The sequence below is a fragment of the Schistocerca piceifrons genome, chromosome 2 (assembly GCF_021461385.2).
Source record: "Schistocerca piceifrons isolate TAMUIC-IGC-003096 chromosome 2, iqSchPice1.1, whole genome shotgun sequence".
Lineage (NCBI taxonomy): Eukaryota > Metazoa > Arthropoda > Insecta > Orthoptera > Acrididae > Schistocerca > Schistocerca piceifrons.
The window spans coordinates 83,672,725-83,688,965 of NC_060139.1; the positions used below are offsets into that span (position 1 = coordinate 83,672,725).

Genomic DNA, 16,241 nt, shown 5'->3' on the forward strand with positions numbered 1-16,241 from the left:
TGGAGAGATAGCAGTGTACAGGTGGGGAGGAAAGAAGAGCATTCTTTGGCAGTGAGTGTAGGGACTAGATGTAGGCATGACAAAACTGCCAGATGCAGCATTGGAAGGCTGTGGGGCAGGGTGATGGGGGGAGGGGGAGGGTGACCGACAAAGGAGAAAGCAAGGAGGGGGAAAGAAGGGTGAGTGAGTTGGCAGAAGGCAGCACACAGTGAGAGTGAGGTGACATGAATAGGGAAGAGGTGAACGGAGGGGGGGAGAGGGGGGGTTAAGATGGTTGGGTGGGAGGTGTGGGGACAGTTGGTTACTGTAGATTCAGTCCATGATAATTTCAGGAACAAAGAATGTGCTGTATGGTTAAGTCCCATCTGCACGGTTCAAAAAAGCTGGTGGTTGAGGTTGTGAAGCAGCTATTGAAATCAAGCATGTTAACGTTAAGCTACATGTTGTGCCACAAGTTGGTCTACGATGCTCTTGGCCACAGTTTAGCAGTAGCCGTTCATCCTGGTGGTCAGCTGGTTGGTGTCATACCAATATGAAAAGCTGTACAGTGATTTCAGGAGAGCTGGTATATGACATTGGTGCTTTCACAGGTGGCCCAGCATCTGATGGGCTAGGATAAACCTGTGGCAGGACTGGAATAGGAAGTGCTGGGTTGGATGGTAGGACAGGTCTTGCACATGGGTCTTCCACAGGGATTTGATCCCTTGACAAGGGGTTATGATTGGGAGTGGCATAGGGATGTTGTGGAGGTTGAGTGGGCAATGGAACACCACTTAAGGAGGGGTGGGGAGGATTGTGGATAGGATGTTCCTCATGTCAGGACATGATGGTAGGTAATCAAAGCCCTTTCAAAAGATGTGATTCAGTGTTCCAGTCCAAGGTGGTAATGGGTATACAGTCTGGCCACCCGGGGATGGTGTATTTGCAGTGACAAGATCTTCACAGACAGACACTATCGCCCAGACATAATCAACAAACAGATCTCTTATGCCATTTCCCAACACAACCCCAGTCCTTCCACCAGCCCCAAGAATCAGCTGCAGATGAGTGCTCCCTTTGTTCGCCTCTATCTAGTCTCTGCACACTCGGCCAGACAGCACTCTTCTCTCCCCCACACCTGTAAAGTGCTATCACTCGCCCTTCCCTGTGCCACACCAGATTGCTGCTTATTAGTATGACAGTTGCATTCCACTCTGAGGGGCTGGAAATGTGTGTGTGTGTGTGTGTGTGTGTGTGTGTGTGTGTGTCTTCTCTTTTCTGAAGATGACTTGGACCGAAAGCTAAGTAACAGTCTTTTCATTTTGCCTGTCTGCATCTCAGTGTGTCATCTTTACAGTGAGTACCTTGTAAAAGTCGCAGACCGATGACAATTACTCAGAAATCAGTTGAACGAGTATTTTGAAAGTTATTTCTTTCAGGGATGAATTACAATGTTTAAGGGTTTTTCAATGTATCTCAGCCTGGCATCTGTTTTTCTACAATTAATTTTATGTGGTGATTACACTTTAGGCAGCTCCTAGGTATTTTATGGTAGTTACTGAAGTTACCTTGGCCAAGTGGTGTACCAAGGTGCTTAATATGCATTTGTTGGAATAACAGCTGTCTGTTTAGTAACTATGAACTAACTAGGTACAGCTTTAGATGATAAAGGTCCACACACGAGTACAACTGAATTGTCCTTGTGAGACAATACGTACCGAGTGCCCACTATGACGAAGCGTTGCGAGAGCCAGATGTGATAGGGCTGGAGATTAGCAAAGAGCTGGCCATGGCAGGACTGACTGGATAGCAGACAGGACAGGCCAGCCACGACAGGACCAGTGATGACTGCACTGATGCCAAAAGTGATGACGATGAGCTGGATGGAGTCCAGTGGTGTCTCACAGGCAAGGGCTGGACCATTACCAGAGGAACATCTGGTGTGGAATTCTGTCAACAAGAATGGAGTGCTGTACTGCACAGCAACATGGTAAACAAACTTGATGGCAGGAGGCCTGCTGTGGCACACACAAAATTTTCAGATACCCTGTCTGAAAACTGGAAAAAAACTGAAGAACCTGAGTGAGCTGTATGGAGCTCCTCAGCAGGACCTGAATTGCCCGACCCCTGAATGGGAGTGCTGGAAGCAACAATTAATTGCCTGATCCCTATGATGTAGGGCTGGGGGCAACAATGGCTCCAGTGATTGAGAATAAACTGCAGGTGAACTAGAACCTGAATGAACAGATACGTGAAGAATTCACAGACCAGTAACAGAAAGTAAAGAGTGTGCACATTGGAACAACACACAAACGGGCCACCTGACTTACGCAGAAGAGAGGACATTTTCTAGGACTTGCCTCTGCTGAGAAAGGCGAAATAGACCTGATCCTGTACCCAGTTGCGACACTCTTGTACTGTAGTAGGGTTTGAACACAGAGTGACTTAATACAGTAACATGAGTATGTTGCCCTATTGAGATGAATGAACACGTAAGCAAAATTGAACAACTAAGAGAGAACAAAAGCCTGTTCCAGCAAAAATGAAGGAAAGAACATCAGAAAACACTTGAATACATGTGAAGAAGTGGCCTCATCGTCCATATCTTGTCCAGGCACCGTGAACCTTGGAAAGTGGTTCAATTGTCCAACTGAAATGCAACACGACATGGCAGCATCAGGCTCGGTGTGGTGCCAGGTTCGGTGTGGTGGAGAGGAGATGGCTGGGTGACATGGATGAGACCAGGATCTGGCACTGCAACCAGCAAACTGAGAGCAGGTTTCAGAGTAGAGCAAATCTTAAGCAGGCACTGTACTGAGAATCCACAGAAACTATGAGTGTCACATGCATCCGAGTCACCAGTCAAGGTATGGCAGACGAGGGAAGAGTACTGACTCACAAACCATTAGCCTCATTACCAGTTGAAGCAACCATGGCCATCTAGTGTAACAAGGTAACGATTGATATTAATGGACTGGGATAACAATTGTTTGTTCATTAACCATGAATTAACTTAATGCAGCTTCAGAGGGTGGATGTCCATATGTGAGTACAACTGAATTGTCCTTCTGAGATGATTCCTAGCTATTATGAGGAACTCCACAATCATCAATAGTGACAATGAGCAGGGAGGTGCTGTGGAAGTGTAGAGACATGGCCCCACAAGCTGTGAGCTTGTGGGCAGTCAAGGAACAGCTCCCGTGAAGCAGGGCCGTCTGGGGTGGCTGGCAGGGATTCCAATGGCTATGATTCTATTGAAGGCACATGGGATCTACCAGAGCAGCTGACAGGAGTGCAGTAGCTCATATACTGACAAAGGCACGAGACAACTCTGTTTGATGGATAGCAGCAGCAGTAGCAGCAGCAGCAGCAGCAGGCATTGTTGTCTGAAACTTAGGCTCGAAGGTAGCTGGCAGTTGGTCTGCAGCCTGTAGCTGAACGCTGTCAGGGGGCAGAATGGTGACCTAAATACCTATCACTGCGACCTGTTTGCCATGTATCAGTGTGGTTTGCAACCCCCAGGCACTGTGGTGGCTGCAGGAGGCTTGATGGCAAACCGTCCAGTGACTCTTCTGTTGTGAAACAATCTCACTAGGTAAGGCAGGGATCCGTGAAGTATATCTGCAAGTTTATTGGCTGAATATGTAGGGGCCAGCCTTACATATACCACACTTACTGTTTCCAGTGATTTGTTACCAATACTGTAATCATACAGTAGTAGATTTCTTTGCCTATTTATGCAACATAAATAAGCTTTTTCTACATTTAGGTTCACCTACCAGTCCCTGTACAAATTATCCATTTTCTGCAGGTCCTCCTGCAGTTCACTACTGTCTTCTGGCATTGCTGCCTTCTTATAGACATCCGTTTCATCTGCAAACAGACTTATGAAGCTTCCAACATTCTCCACCAGATCGTCCATATACATTGTAAACAGTAATGATTCTATCAGATGTGGAGTACTCCAGAAATTACCATTATATCTTTTAATTTTGTTCTGTTGAGAGTAATATGTCCAGTTCTGTCTGCAGAGAATTCCCCAATCCAGGTAAAAATCTGGTCCCATACTCGGTAAGGTTGTATTTTGTGCTATAAAGAATAGCGCAGAACTGAGTCAGATACCTTCCTGGAGTCAGGGAACACAGCCTTAGCCTGGACACTGGTGAATTCGATGCATTGGATCTCATGGACAGAGTTGAGTTGAGTTTTACAAAATCTCTGTTTTTGAGGTCGTGTTTGATTTTATAGAGGAGAATTTTGTTCTCAAAGAACATCATAATGCGTGAGCATGAAATACGTTCCATAATTGGATAATAGGTTGACATCGGTGATATAGGACTGTAATTATGTGCATCTGTCATACAACCATTCTCGTAAACAAAAATGACATGCTCTTTTTTACCCATTGCTAAGTATCCAGTGACCTGTGATAAACTGCTAGAAGGGGAACAACTTTGAGAACATGTTGATCACACTTGAGTTGTCACCTTTCTTCTGTTAATTACCATAGTTTGTTAGGAGTTCACATTTATTCATTAGGCAGTCAATAACCAATTTGTCACTTTCTAAGATATAAAAAGTTTTATTGTGTGTCAAAAGAGCAAGCCATTAGATAGGTCCATGAAACATTTGACAATGTGCAGTCTATTTTTTAAGGCCCATGCATGTTCCATTTTCACCACAATTTATGTATCGTAAACACAGTAGTTTATTTTTCTGGGCAGAGCTTTTCTCTGTGTCTTTTTTCTTCACATATTTGTGTCTGTAAAGATTCCAGACTAATTTTCATATTAAAGTTTTTCTGATTATATTTTTCATTTTATCAGAATGACAAAGTGCCTGCCAAAGTAGTTCAAAATGAAAGTTCTGGAGGGACATCAGCCAAAAGGAAATTAAGTAGTGGCGATGCAAAGGGTACAAAAACAGCAAAAAGAGTGGCCCGCTCTACTAGTCAAGATAAAAATCAACATGGAATCATTACAAAACGGCAGAAAAGGAACAGATGTATAGCAGGAACAAAAGAGGTCAGTCGACAGGTTCCTGCTCTTCCTGCGACTAACACTGCTAGTGAGACAGAAGGAGAAGATTTACCACTCAGTGTTTACAGCAGCAGATCTTCACCACGTAAGTAACTGTCCTCACATTTTTGCTGTATCACCAACTTTGGAGAATATCTAACCAAAAAGGAATTTTGGTTTCTTGATGTAAACCAAATACGGGCAGCTTATTCGGCATTAGATTAAGATTTGTACAAAAGTTCTTACTTAAGTTATTAATCATCTTCCTTAACATCTATTTCAACATCATTTAGCATTCGACTTTAATCAACTACTTACTGCCGCATACATCCTGTGCCAACTAAACGTCTTCTTTCTCTCTACACTTGTCTTCGCTTGCTTGCACGTATAAATAATGCTGTATGTGCAGCAAGTGCTAAGAGTTGCTCTTGTCTAATACTGAACAATTATTTCTATTTTAATTGTCTTAAATACTTAAGTTAGTGCATCTGGCATGGCCTAACAATATCACTGTATTTATTTCACTCTCTCCATTTTCCTTTATTTGATGTGATACATGATGTGTATGGCACTTTGATGAAAGCTTAATGGCTGTCAGTTGTGTAATCGTTTAATTCTTCATTCTGGTGTGCAATGTCAGAATATACTTTGCCATATGAAGAATCATACAGTGACTCTTTTGTGTAATTTTAAAAATGTACTGATTATTCTCTGGCATATCTAATCTGCAGTGCAAATCTAAGTACACATACACTAGCTACCTGAGCCAAAGGTTACTTCACCTGTAAAAATTAAGAAAGATGTTGGAGCATGTAAGATTAATTAGAAATGAAGTCTGAAAATAACACAAGTCCTCAAATAAAGCAGGCCTAGATCAAGAGGGAGCAGGAAGTAAAACCGATGAAGGAAAGAATTAAAATTCAGGAGACAAAAGTAAAATATTATGTGCAACATACATAGATGGACATGTATTTACTTATGTCTTTATGAATGTCTTAACATGATGCCTTTGTAATAGATTTGCTTCACAAATTTACAGACTCCTTGTATTGTGCTAATTTTGTAAAAAGTGATCTACACACACACACACACACACACACACACACACACACACACTCTCTCTCTCTCTCTCTCTCTCTCTCTCTCTCTCTCTCTCTCTCTCTCTCTCCCCCTCTATTTATGAAAGAGATATGTACACAAGATGCTACCAGGAACAGTGCAAGCTACCTTTAGTCTGTATTCCCAAACAAAATCCAGTCCAAGCCTTATCAGAGTTTGATCTATTACAAACAGTCAACCAGAATACCATCATAGTCAGTGTTAACATTGATGACGTACACTTCACTACTCATACCAGTAGTGATGTAGACCAGCTTATATTCCAGAGTTTGGTGTAATCCTGTCTGAGGATGCATCTAGAGGATCGGTACCATCACAGTAATAATACATCATCTGTCAGTAGTAATGTTCTGCTAGATACTCAGTTTCCAAGGTGACATGATATGACACTGCAACATTGGTTTTGCCAGTGATGGTTTTATTACAATATGATATGGTACCACACCCGAAAAATCTTCCCAGGGAACTTACACAACCATAAGATGCAGGTGTGCATGGATCAGAGGAGCTGCCCCTGGCAAAGGCAGTAGGCCAATGTCCATGGACGCCACTGTGGAAGGCCGAGGCAGAGAACCAAATGGTTGCTGACGAAGATAATGGAGGCAAAGTTTCTGTGGCAGAGGCCATGGTACGGCAGGCAGAGATCACCCTGCTTATCCAGTTTAAGTGGCATCCTAACTGATGGACCTTACAGAAGGACAAGGCTCCAGAAATGATGTAAACCAGTAGTGGTCACAGCATATCCAAAAGGATGTGGTGAGGGTGACCATGAAGCCACTCCATTGGGTTTCATCCCTTGATCAGGGTGGACCTTTAAGTTTCTAGAAAGCTGCACAGGGCATTAAATGTGTGTGACATCATTAACTTAGGAAACTGTGTTTTAAAGATATGCATAAAGCATTCCGCATGACTGTTGAAGGCCAGCTGAGATGATTTGGTGGGAAGGTGTTGAATTCCATTAGTCACAAAACTGCACGAAGTCATAGGAAGTAAATGCCATCCAGTTATCAAACACAAAGATGTGTGTGATGCCTTCAAGTGCAAAGACTTTTTCCAAGGCCATGATAGTAGTGGCAGTAATGACCTAAGACATGCAGAACACAGAAGGGAAGTGAGGAAAAGAGTCAATCATGACAAGGCACGTGGATTCCAAAAATGGGCCAGAAAAATCTAAATTGGTATGCTTCCATAATTCACAGCATCAGTTCAGGAAGAGAACCACTCAAGAGATGCAGCTTTATGGACCTGACAGACCATGCCCACAATGTATGAGTCAGTGTTTGGTCAGAATACATGTCATACCAAACTTTTCATTCGGGAGCAGAAGAAATCAGGATGTGGCATTGGTCCTCATCCGAGAACAACAGAACCCCCCTTGATTTAAGTGTAGTTGATGTTGTCATGGCTAAGGGATGAAATTTTTGCCTGGAAGGCATGTCCAGCCATTATGTTGTACAGAGTGAAGAAGACAATGTAACATCAGATTCTTGCGGCTGGTAGCTGCAACAATGCACTTTGTTAAGGGAAAGGTGGAAATGGCTGAATGCAGATCTGAATTGATCTGGAAACACATTAATTTATGTTGGTCAAAGGCTGAGTCAAGTCCCCCGAGAATTGGGACAGTGCATCTGCATTTGTGTATAACATCATAGCACAATACTTGATCGAATAATGAACATAAGGCAATTAAAGTACCCAGCACTGTAGGTGGAGGGTGGTCTGGTCTGATGCTTGTGGACGCAGATGGTGAGCAGTGGGTGATGATCCATAACAATATGAAATTTTTATTCATAAAAGAATAATTTATGAATAAATTATAGTGAGTGCCTCCCGCTGTGTTTGAGAATAGTGTTGTTGAGAAGCAGGTAAGGTCTTAGAAGTGTATATGATAGGGCACTCAGGGATATACATATATATATGGGAGGGCTATGGCATTACTATGCGGGAGGGAAGGGGGCATGTCACTTGCAATTATGAGAAGTAAACCAGGGGTGTACACTGCTAAACACAGTGCCTGCTTAAGGGAATTTTTTTGAAGCATGGTGATCCTCGGGAACTGTGACCATAATATTGTCAAGGTATGCAGCACACTTGGGATGCAGTAATTGGAAACTTCCGTAACAAAGGCACTTGATGATGTCCATAGGTCCAAAGATTTGTCTGTGCAGCCTACAGTGGAAGTGACTCTAAACTTAAGTGAATTGATTGGTTTAGCAAAGACACAGAAGCATTGGTGCTCAAAATTAACCTCACAGGATGTTTGCCAGTGTAAGTGCATTTTCTGGGCTGCATTTTGAGAAGTTAGCACTTCCATAGATTGCTCACTCACATGGTCCTATTCTTTAGGTTGGCCTGTGTTGCATCGGAAATGCTAAAACATACCTCTTTCCAGTATCTTCTTTTGCCATGAAAAGTTGCTTGCTGATGGGGGTACATTCTGCGTGCATGGCAAAGAAAAAAATGACACCTCTTCCTGTGTAGCCAATCACCACTGGTGTTGTTATTTACGTGACTGCCTTGGCCATGGTGCAGGTAAAGGGTGTTCCAAAGGTATAGTGACGTTCCATACAACCAGTGCTGGAGAGCTAACTGCTGCAACATCTTCTTCCTTCATGTATACAGTTTGGGCTGCTGGGCTGTTTCACAGATTTGAGCTATTCACATTACTTCCGCCAAAGGAGGATTTGATTTCCTCATTGCATGGTTTCTCACATCAAGCTGTGCATAAGCGACACAAAATGGCTGATAAGGAGTCCATGTTGTTCTGCCCTCACAAACATTTGTAATTTCTACCTAATCCCTGGAGATTGGCAGCCCCGTCTGCATGAAATTGATTGAGACACATTTTTCACTGCTAGAATTCTTGCAATAAAAAGAGAATGTTCTAGGCACTTCACGTTCTTCAGATTTATTAATGGCTCTAGTTTTTGTATTAGATGAAACAGTCCAGGATTTATATATAAGAATGTGGTCTTTTGTCCTTCCATATCAGAAATTTGACAAGCTGAAAAATATAACTACAGCAGTAAGCATTCTGCTCATCACGTTGTTTGTTGAGTGGTGAAAAGGCTGTAAACATGTCTCTCCTGGGAGACATTCCTGCTACAGTCGCTAATGCTCACATTGCCTGTAATATAGCCGTAATCAGCACCTGATAGACTTATGTGACTGGTGTTAGGAGATGCCATAGTTTCCTCTATGGTTGAAAAACCCGTGCTCTCAAATAACTACAAAAATTTTAAAAGTGTAATCTACATCCATTACAGTTCCTGTCCTTGTTGCCACTTCTGTAAAAGGTGATCTACACACAGAGTTAATGGAGTTACTCACAAGAAGTTATATACACTGTCTGTCCTAAAAGTTCGGAGACTGATTTTACTTGTGGCATGTAAGTGACATCAGTATAGTAAGTACAATGGCAGCTTAAAGTAATCACTGTAAACAACAGATATGCATTCAGCCAGTCAGTTGTGAGTAGGCAGAGTCAAGAAGTGAACATGTGACCATTAGCATGTCAACATCACAGTGTTGCAGAACTCTTAAATTGTGTGTTCAAGACATTCTACAAAATGTTGTGAAGAAAAGGAAAGTGCATGTAAAGTTTTTTCTGCACACCTTGAATGCTCGAACAAAAAACACCACCACTTGTATGTCTGCTGAGACTTGATTGAAGTGAAAAATGCAGACAATTCTTTTGTGGGGGAAAAAATCACAATGAGTGGCGAGGCCTGGTTTTATGAATATGAATAAAAAGACATAAAGTGTAGAACTGGTCTGCATTGTTTCACAAAGACCAAAGGAGGTACGAATGTGACATGCAATGTGATCAACATCCCAAAGATGGATTTCTCTGAACATTTTATTTGGTCATATGAACATTCTGTCCCATTTTATTCAAGTGGGTGGAGACTATGTAGAAGACCTGAAGGATTAAAACCACCGATCTTTTGTCTACTTTTTATTGTGTAGTCTCAAAACTTTTGGGACTGATGCTGTATATACAGCTAGGAACAGTGCAAGCCATCTTAAGTTCACATTCTCAAACAAAGCTGTATCAGTGATCTGTCTGCTAGAAATAGTCCACCAGAGCAACATTGTAGCACATTCAGTAACATTTGTGGTGCGCTCTCCACTGCTTAGGGTGGTGTTCGACCTTCCTATATGCTAGTGTGTGGCTGTCTTGGAGAGCAGCATCATCCATGTAGTGGCATCACAGTGGTTGATAGAAATGTTGTGCCAGTTATTCAGTTTCCGTGGTAAAATCAGGAGGCACTACTACAGCTATATTAGTTGGAGAAAATCACACCTGATAACTTCTCGAGATGTGCTTTAGAGATTTCATATTTTGATCGTAGTGTTGTCTTTTCTGGTGATAAATCTCATATAACTATACATCGCCATTCTAAGAAATCATCGTACATTCTGCTGGCTATGACATATAAAATAGCTCTCCTCGAAAATAATTCTGTCTGCACTAGCAGCCAGGATGCATAAGGCACTAGACGGCTGTAGGTTCAGTTACAGAAGATGTATTCTGGGAATCAAAAGGCACACTTCCCTTGTGATATAAACATCTTTGTTGTATTTTATTATTATTTTTATTTAAAAAATCAAATTTTGTTAGTAATTATTTAAATTTCACCATGATTGGATACATTTTAGCATTTTCATAATTTCTGTTTTTTTTTTTTTTAAATTGCGTAATATTTAGGATTTTCTAAACAAAAGTTTTTGTTTTGTTTTTTGCAGCATCCTGTTTGCTGACAGCTTCACACTTAAATACAGACAAGCAGCGTGTTCTGACTGCATCAGGAGGTTTGTTTTATGCTGGCACTCTGAGTGCAATCCGTCCACCTGATGTATACGGTGTGACTTTGGATGGAGAACGTGGGAACCGTCAGCATATCTATAGCCGGGAGGAAGTGCTGAAGGATGCGGTGAGTTGCAAGAGCATCCTAATGCTCCGCAAAACTATTTATTTAAATAGACACTTCACAATGCTGCCTTTGTGAAACTATTTCACCCTGTTAAATGAGTATGCAGCACAGTCAGTGATACATCATCATCAGATATTCATCACTTTTTCATCTAATTATTAAAGGACATATTTACAGCCTTTAATTTGTATTTTAAGTAAATAATTTCATTCAGCTCTCTTTTCCATTAACTTGATAGTACAACAAAAGAATTGGTAGTGATACTGTATTGTTTCATGATGTAATGACTCATTCATAAAGCTTACATAAAATTTCATTCAGCCATTAATACAGCATCGAAAACTGGAATATTTCTGATGAGCTTTTGGTTAAATATTTAACATAAAAAACATGAAATGCTGCCCTTAATGATTTAAAATATGTATTATGTAGCAGTAATTGTCACACTGTATGTTGGACTCTGAAAGTTCAAGTGAGCTATGGCATGACTATTCCCCAGAAAATTCAAAATTGTTCATTATAAATATAAGGGGTCCATCAGTGTCCAAAATATGAGGTGACAATGTGTTTGCACTGACTCACTCATGTATCAAAATTAGAAAATCCCATTTTCCTTAAAATGTGTCTGTATACTAGAAAGATAGGTATTTTCCTCTGAAATCTCAGTGTTTATCAGGCTTCTCATGTTAGGTTAAGATTTAGTGTGATTAATTGAACAGCATGCCAAGTACATTAAAGGACTTCGTCGTTGTCAAAAAATTGTAGCAGGGCTATTTGAAATAAGTGAAATTAGTTTCTTTTTAAGTCCAGGTTATTTACTGTTGTTTTTCTTCAGTACTTGAAAATAGACAGGAGTTTTTCAGTAATTAACTAGTTTATCCGTGAGGGTATGTAGTTGTTACATTGAATTTTCCTGTTGGTTTCTTTCTGTGGTTTCTTAGCCTTTCGTGGACCTTATCATATTCTTTTCAGAGCAGAGAGAGAGAGGGAGAGAGAGAAAGAAAGAATGTGAAATATGTGCATTTTGAAAGATTATTGTTTTTAATCATGTGCTTTCTACTCTACTTTTATGGGCTATTGGTTGTCACTTCTTGTTTGCTGTTACTACAACTATTACTGCTACTACTGTTCCTGTTACCACAACCATCACTTTATTGCAAATGATTATTGTGTTTTTTCCCCAGTTAAGTGTACAGTTTGTGGTAAAGATAGGAAGGAAATGTAATAAAGAATTTTTTTATCAAAATTGACTGTTTTCGATGTTGTTACTACCATACATTTCACTAACAGTAAAAGTTCATAAGTTATGAACTGATATTATATTCATTGCATTTAATTTTCACTACATTCAATCATAAAATGCTGCTTACCATTTTACTATGTAGCTGAGCATAATGTATTGTTTGTTTTATGTAGCTGAAGTAGTATAGTCGCACAAATAGTATAAGATGCACAGGTGGCAAATTAATGTTATACCTTACCTTCGAAACTAGAGTGCAATTTTTGTTCTTCATTGTTGTTTTCAGATCTTCAAAATTGATGTAGTACTCCCAATGTTCCAATTGTATATGTGTGAAAATTTTCAAATTAATTTGCTTGAAAATTCAGGTTCTTTCAGAAAAATAAGTGAATATGGTAAACTAAAATTTGTCACCATGCAAAAACTTTTTTTTATATAATGGTAAGTACATACATTTTTCTGTTAAGATCAATTACAAAATTAAATTAGATCATGAATTAAAAACACAGCAATGCTATCAGCAGAAATAATTTGAAAAGATATTAATTCTAAAAGTAATGTGAACAGTGGATTTTAGCCAAAATGAAATTAGTTCACACGGAAATGCTGCATTTACTTATCTTGGAAGTTCATAATTTATTTGGAAAGAACTGAACTGCCATAAATAGTACTTAAAATTGAGTTTTCACTTAAGTTTGTACAAAAGCTATTGATTCTTCACAAATCGTACAGAAGAAACAATAATTTCCCCAGCTGCCTTCTTTTGTTGCCATTGGCTTGTATTCTAGTATGCAGATTTCCGTTGTCTCTCTGATCTTCCTGTTCAGCAAAGGAAAATTACAATTTGTGCCATTCTTGAAAAACTTTTCTTCAGTGTAGTACAAAAAACGGCCTCAAGAGTTGAATATTATATTATCAGTATTTGTTGCAACTATACTGTTTCTTCATGGCTGAGGGGGAGATTGCTATTAACCTTGAGGCTGATCTCAAAATATTTTTTTTTCCCAAAATAGAGGGATTACCCTTGTCATAACATGAAATGAAATGTCTGTCATCTGATTGTGTTCCCACTGTTTGCCCAGATATTATTTACTTTTTTAAAATTAAGTCACTACTATTCAATCATAACACATGAACAACATGAATTGATTCTACCAAAATTTCCAGAATGAAATTTTCACTCTGCAGCGGAGTGCGCACTGATATGAAACTTCCTAACAGATTAAAACTGTGTGCCTGACCGAGACTCGAAGGTCCCGAGTTCGAGTCTTGGTCCGGCACACAGTTTTAATCTGCCAGGAAGTTTCCTACCAAAATTCCTAATTAAAAATTTGACTGCTGTTTCTGCTGCCCTGTAGTATGTGATTAGTCTCTTTTTACAAAGTTCAAAACTGGGTAGCACGACTTATACTTCTGTTTGATAGGATAATTCTAATTGTTTTCTTTGTAAGTGATAGAAAATGTCTGCTGCAGATCCTAGAGGTGCGGCTGTCGAGCACTGCGGACCTTCCTCCTGGTACTCGATTGTGTGCCTATTGGAGCCAACAGTATCGTTGTCTCTACCCAGGCACTGTGGCACAACCATCTAGTCCAGACCCTGAGCTCGATCGACAATTTGTCAGCGTTGAGTTTGACGATGGTGACAATGGTCGTATCAACATAGATGATATAAGATTGCTGCCACCTGACTACCCCGTTGTTGGTGAGTTCCACTAAAAGAATAAAATGCATTTGTTCTTATTCTTATACCTTTTCCTTCCAAGAAGTGTGGATAACTGATTTCATAAAAAGGAGGAAACTAATGAAAGATGCATTGAAATTAATATTACCTATTTAGAATTGGCACAGAGTATTTTGTATTCACTGTGGTGAAAGTTGTTGCACCAAGTTTCTCATGTCATAACGATTCTTGCATGACAATAGTTGACAGAGAAACCATTTCTGGAAGTTGGGTACCAAACAGTTTTGTAAAAACCTGTTACTGGAACTTGTAGGGTAATAGTAGTGTCACCCACAATGACCAACTTATACAGACTAAAGATCTGTTTTTACTGACAAACTTCAAGGTTTACTCACATTGTTGAGAGAGCATTTAGTTAACCAGTAGTCTGTAAAGATTTTAATTTCTTGAAGCTTTTTGAAACTTGTACCGCACACGCACTCACAAGAACATGCTGAAAAGTAATGCCTCCAAATTTTTTATGTGAAAACTTTTAAAGATTTATAAGTGAAAGAAATGTTATTGACATTCTAAAAGCTTTATAAGTATAAAATAAATGTTATTAACATTCTACATCTTTATTTTTTTCATGTCTACATATTTATTTCTCACAGTCACCCCACCAACGAACACATTTCTCCCAACGAGAGACCACATTTTTGAGACCATCAGTGTAGAATGTTTGACTTTGTTGATGGAGCTACATCACTGCAGCTTGCACCACTTTTTATCACTATCAAAGTGCAGTCCTTGAAGGTGTTCCTTCAGTTTTGTAAACAAATGAAAATTAGATGGGGCCAAGACAGGACTTCGTGGAGGATGATCAGTGACTGTGAACTCAATGCATTGGATTGTTTCACATGTCACTGCACTCGTGCCTGGTCTGGCATTTTCATGCTGAGGGAGAGGGCACTCCATTGTGGAAGAACTCTTAAGAGTTTGAAACTCTATTACAGCATGCTCTTTCTCATTCACCGACATAGTTACTTTAGACACTTCCATGCTACAGGCTGCAATTAGCTGTCTAGTGGCAGAGGGCTTCAAGTATGTAGACCTGAAGAATAAAGATGCAGAATGTTAATAACATTGTTTTATTTGAAAAGCTTTAATAGTTTTCAGCATAAAAATTTTGGAGGCACTACTGTACAGTATGCCCCCACATTTAGTTGGTTTTCTTTTCTTTTTTAAAAAAATTTTATTTGCTTATTATCATAACTTCTGATTTTACTTGAGATGATTCCTATTATTTAGTTACTTCATAAGTTATTATCAGGTTGAAGTTAAATGAAAGATGACAACAGCACTATCATGAGATTTTATGTGCTGCGTTGTAAACATTCAAAGATCGCAAGTCGTGAGATTCCAATTGATACTGCCCTTATAGGGTTGCAAAATTCTCGGTAACCACTGAAGATTTTCTCTAATCCCATAAAGTGCTAGAGCATATAAAACAGGGACAGCCAGAATTCTGCATATACATGGTGCTCTTGTTCACAAGCAGGTTTCTGTCACCTGGCTGTACAAGTCACCTACTATTAAGCGACACTGTCTGTATGGGAAGAGGGAGAAACTGCAATCGCACCACATTTAGATGGCAATGCAATCGCACTAGGAAACTGAATGTCCAGACTGTGACTTGGTTTTGTATTTCATAACAACATAGGTCATGAACAAAAAAAGTTCAGTGTTGTTTGTTTTTGGCTCACTGAAGACATAATAAAATTTATTCTCATGCAAACTGCCAGCATATGGGCAGATGCAGACAATTTCACATATTTTTGTCACTCGGTCTACCACATAATTGTGACTCAGTTTGTTTCATAATCAAAAAAAGTCTTTAGCGCACATTTATTGATGAAAGGTTTATCTCAAGTTTGCAACCTCATTATGGAGATGTGGAAACTCTTCTGGAGTAAAACAGTGTAGAATTCCTGGATGGTTTTTTCAAAGAAGAACTTGTCTTTTAAACTGGAATTTAATCACGGATCAGTTGGTTCCGTTTGGAGATGCACAGGAGTTCTTTAAACTGAAACAACAAACAGTCTCAAAAACAGATGTAAGGTTGGCTGTGTCCTCAAAATATGTAGAAAATTATTTATGTAATTCTTTCAGTGCCACAATGAATTCTTCAAGATTTGTTTTCTTTAACGCCAGTGATTTCAGGAAAATGGATAGCATTTTTGTCAGCCGTGCCTCTTCCACAATGCAATTTTCTTTATAAATGCACC

General features: G+C 39.7%; 1 protein-coding gene across 1 annotated transcript in view; it reads left to right on the top strand.

Moving 5' to 3' along the window:
• LOC124775164 overlaps positions 1-16,241 on the top strand; it is a 232,351-nt gene that overhangs the window by 183,040 nt on the left and 33,070 nt on the right. Inside the window, exons 17-19 of the mRNA XM_047250002.1 lie at positions 4,806-5,103; positions 10,866-11,053; positions 13,767-13,995. Of these exons, the coding sequence (XP_047105958.1) occupies positions 4,806-5,103; positions 10,866-11,053; positions 13,767-13,995 (715 nt within the window). The remainder of the gene's footprint in view (positions 1-4,805; positions 5,104-10,865; positions 11,054-13,766; positions 13,996-16,241) is intronic.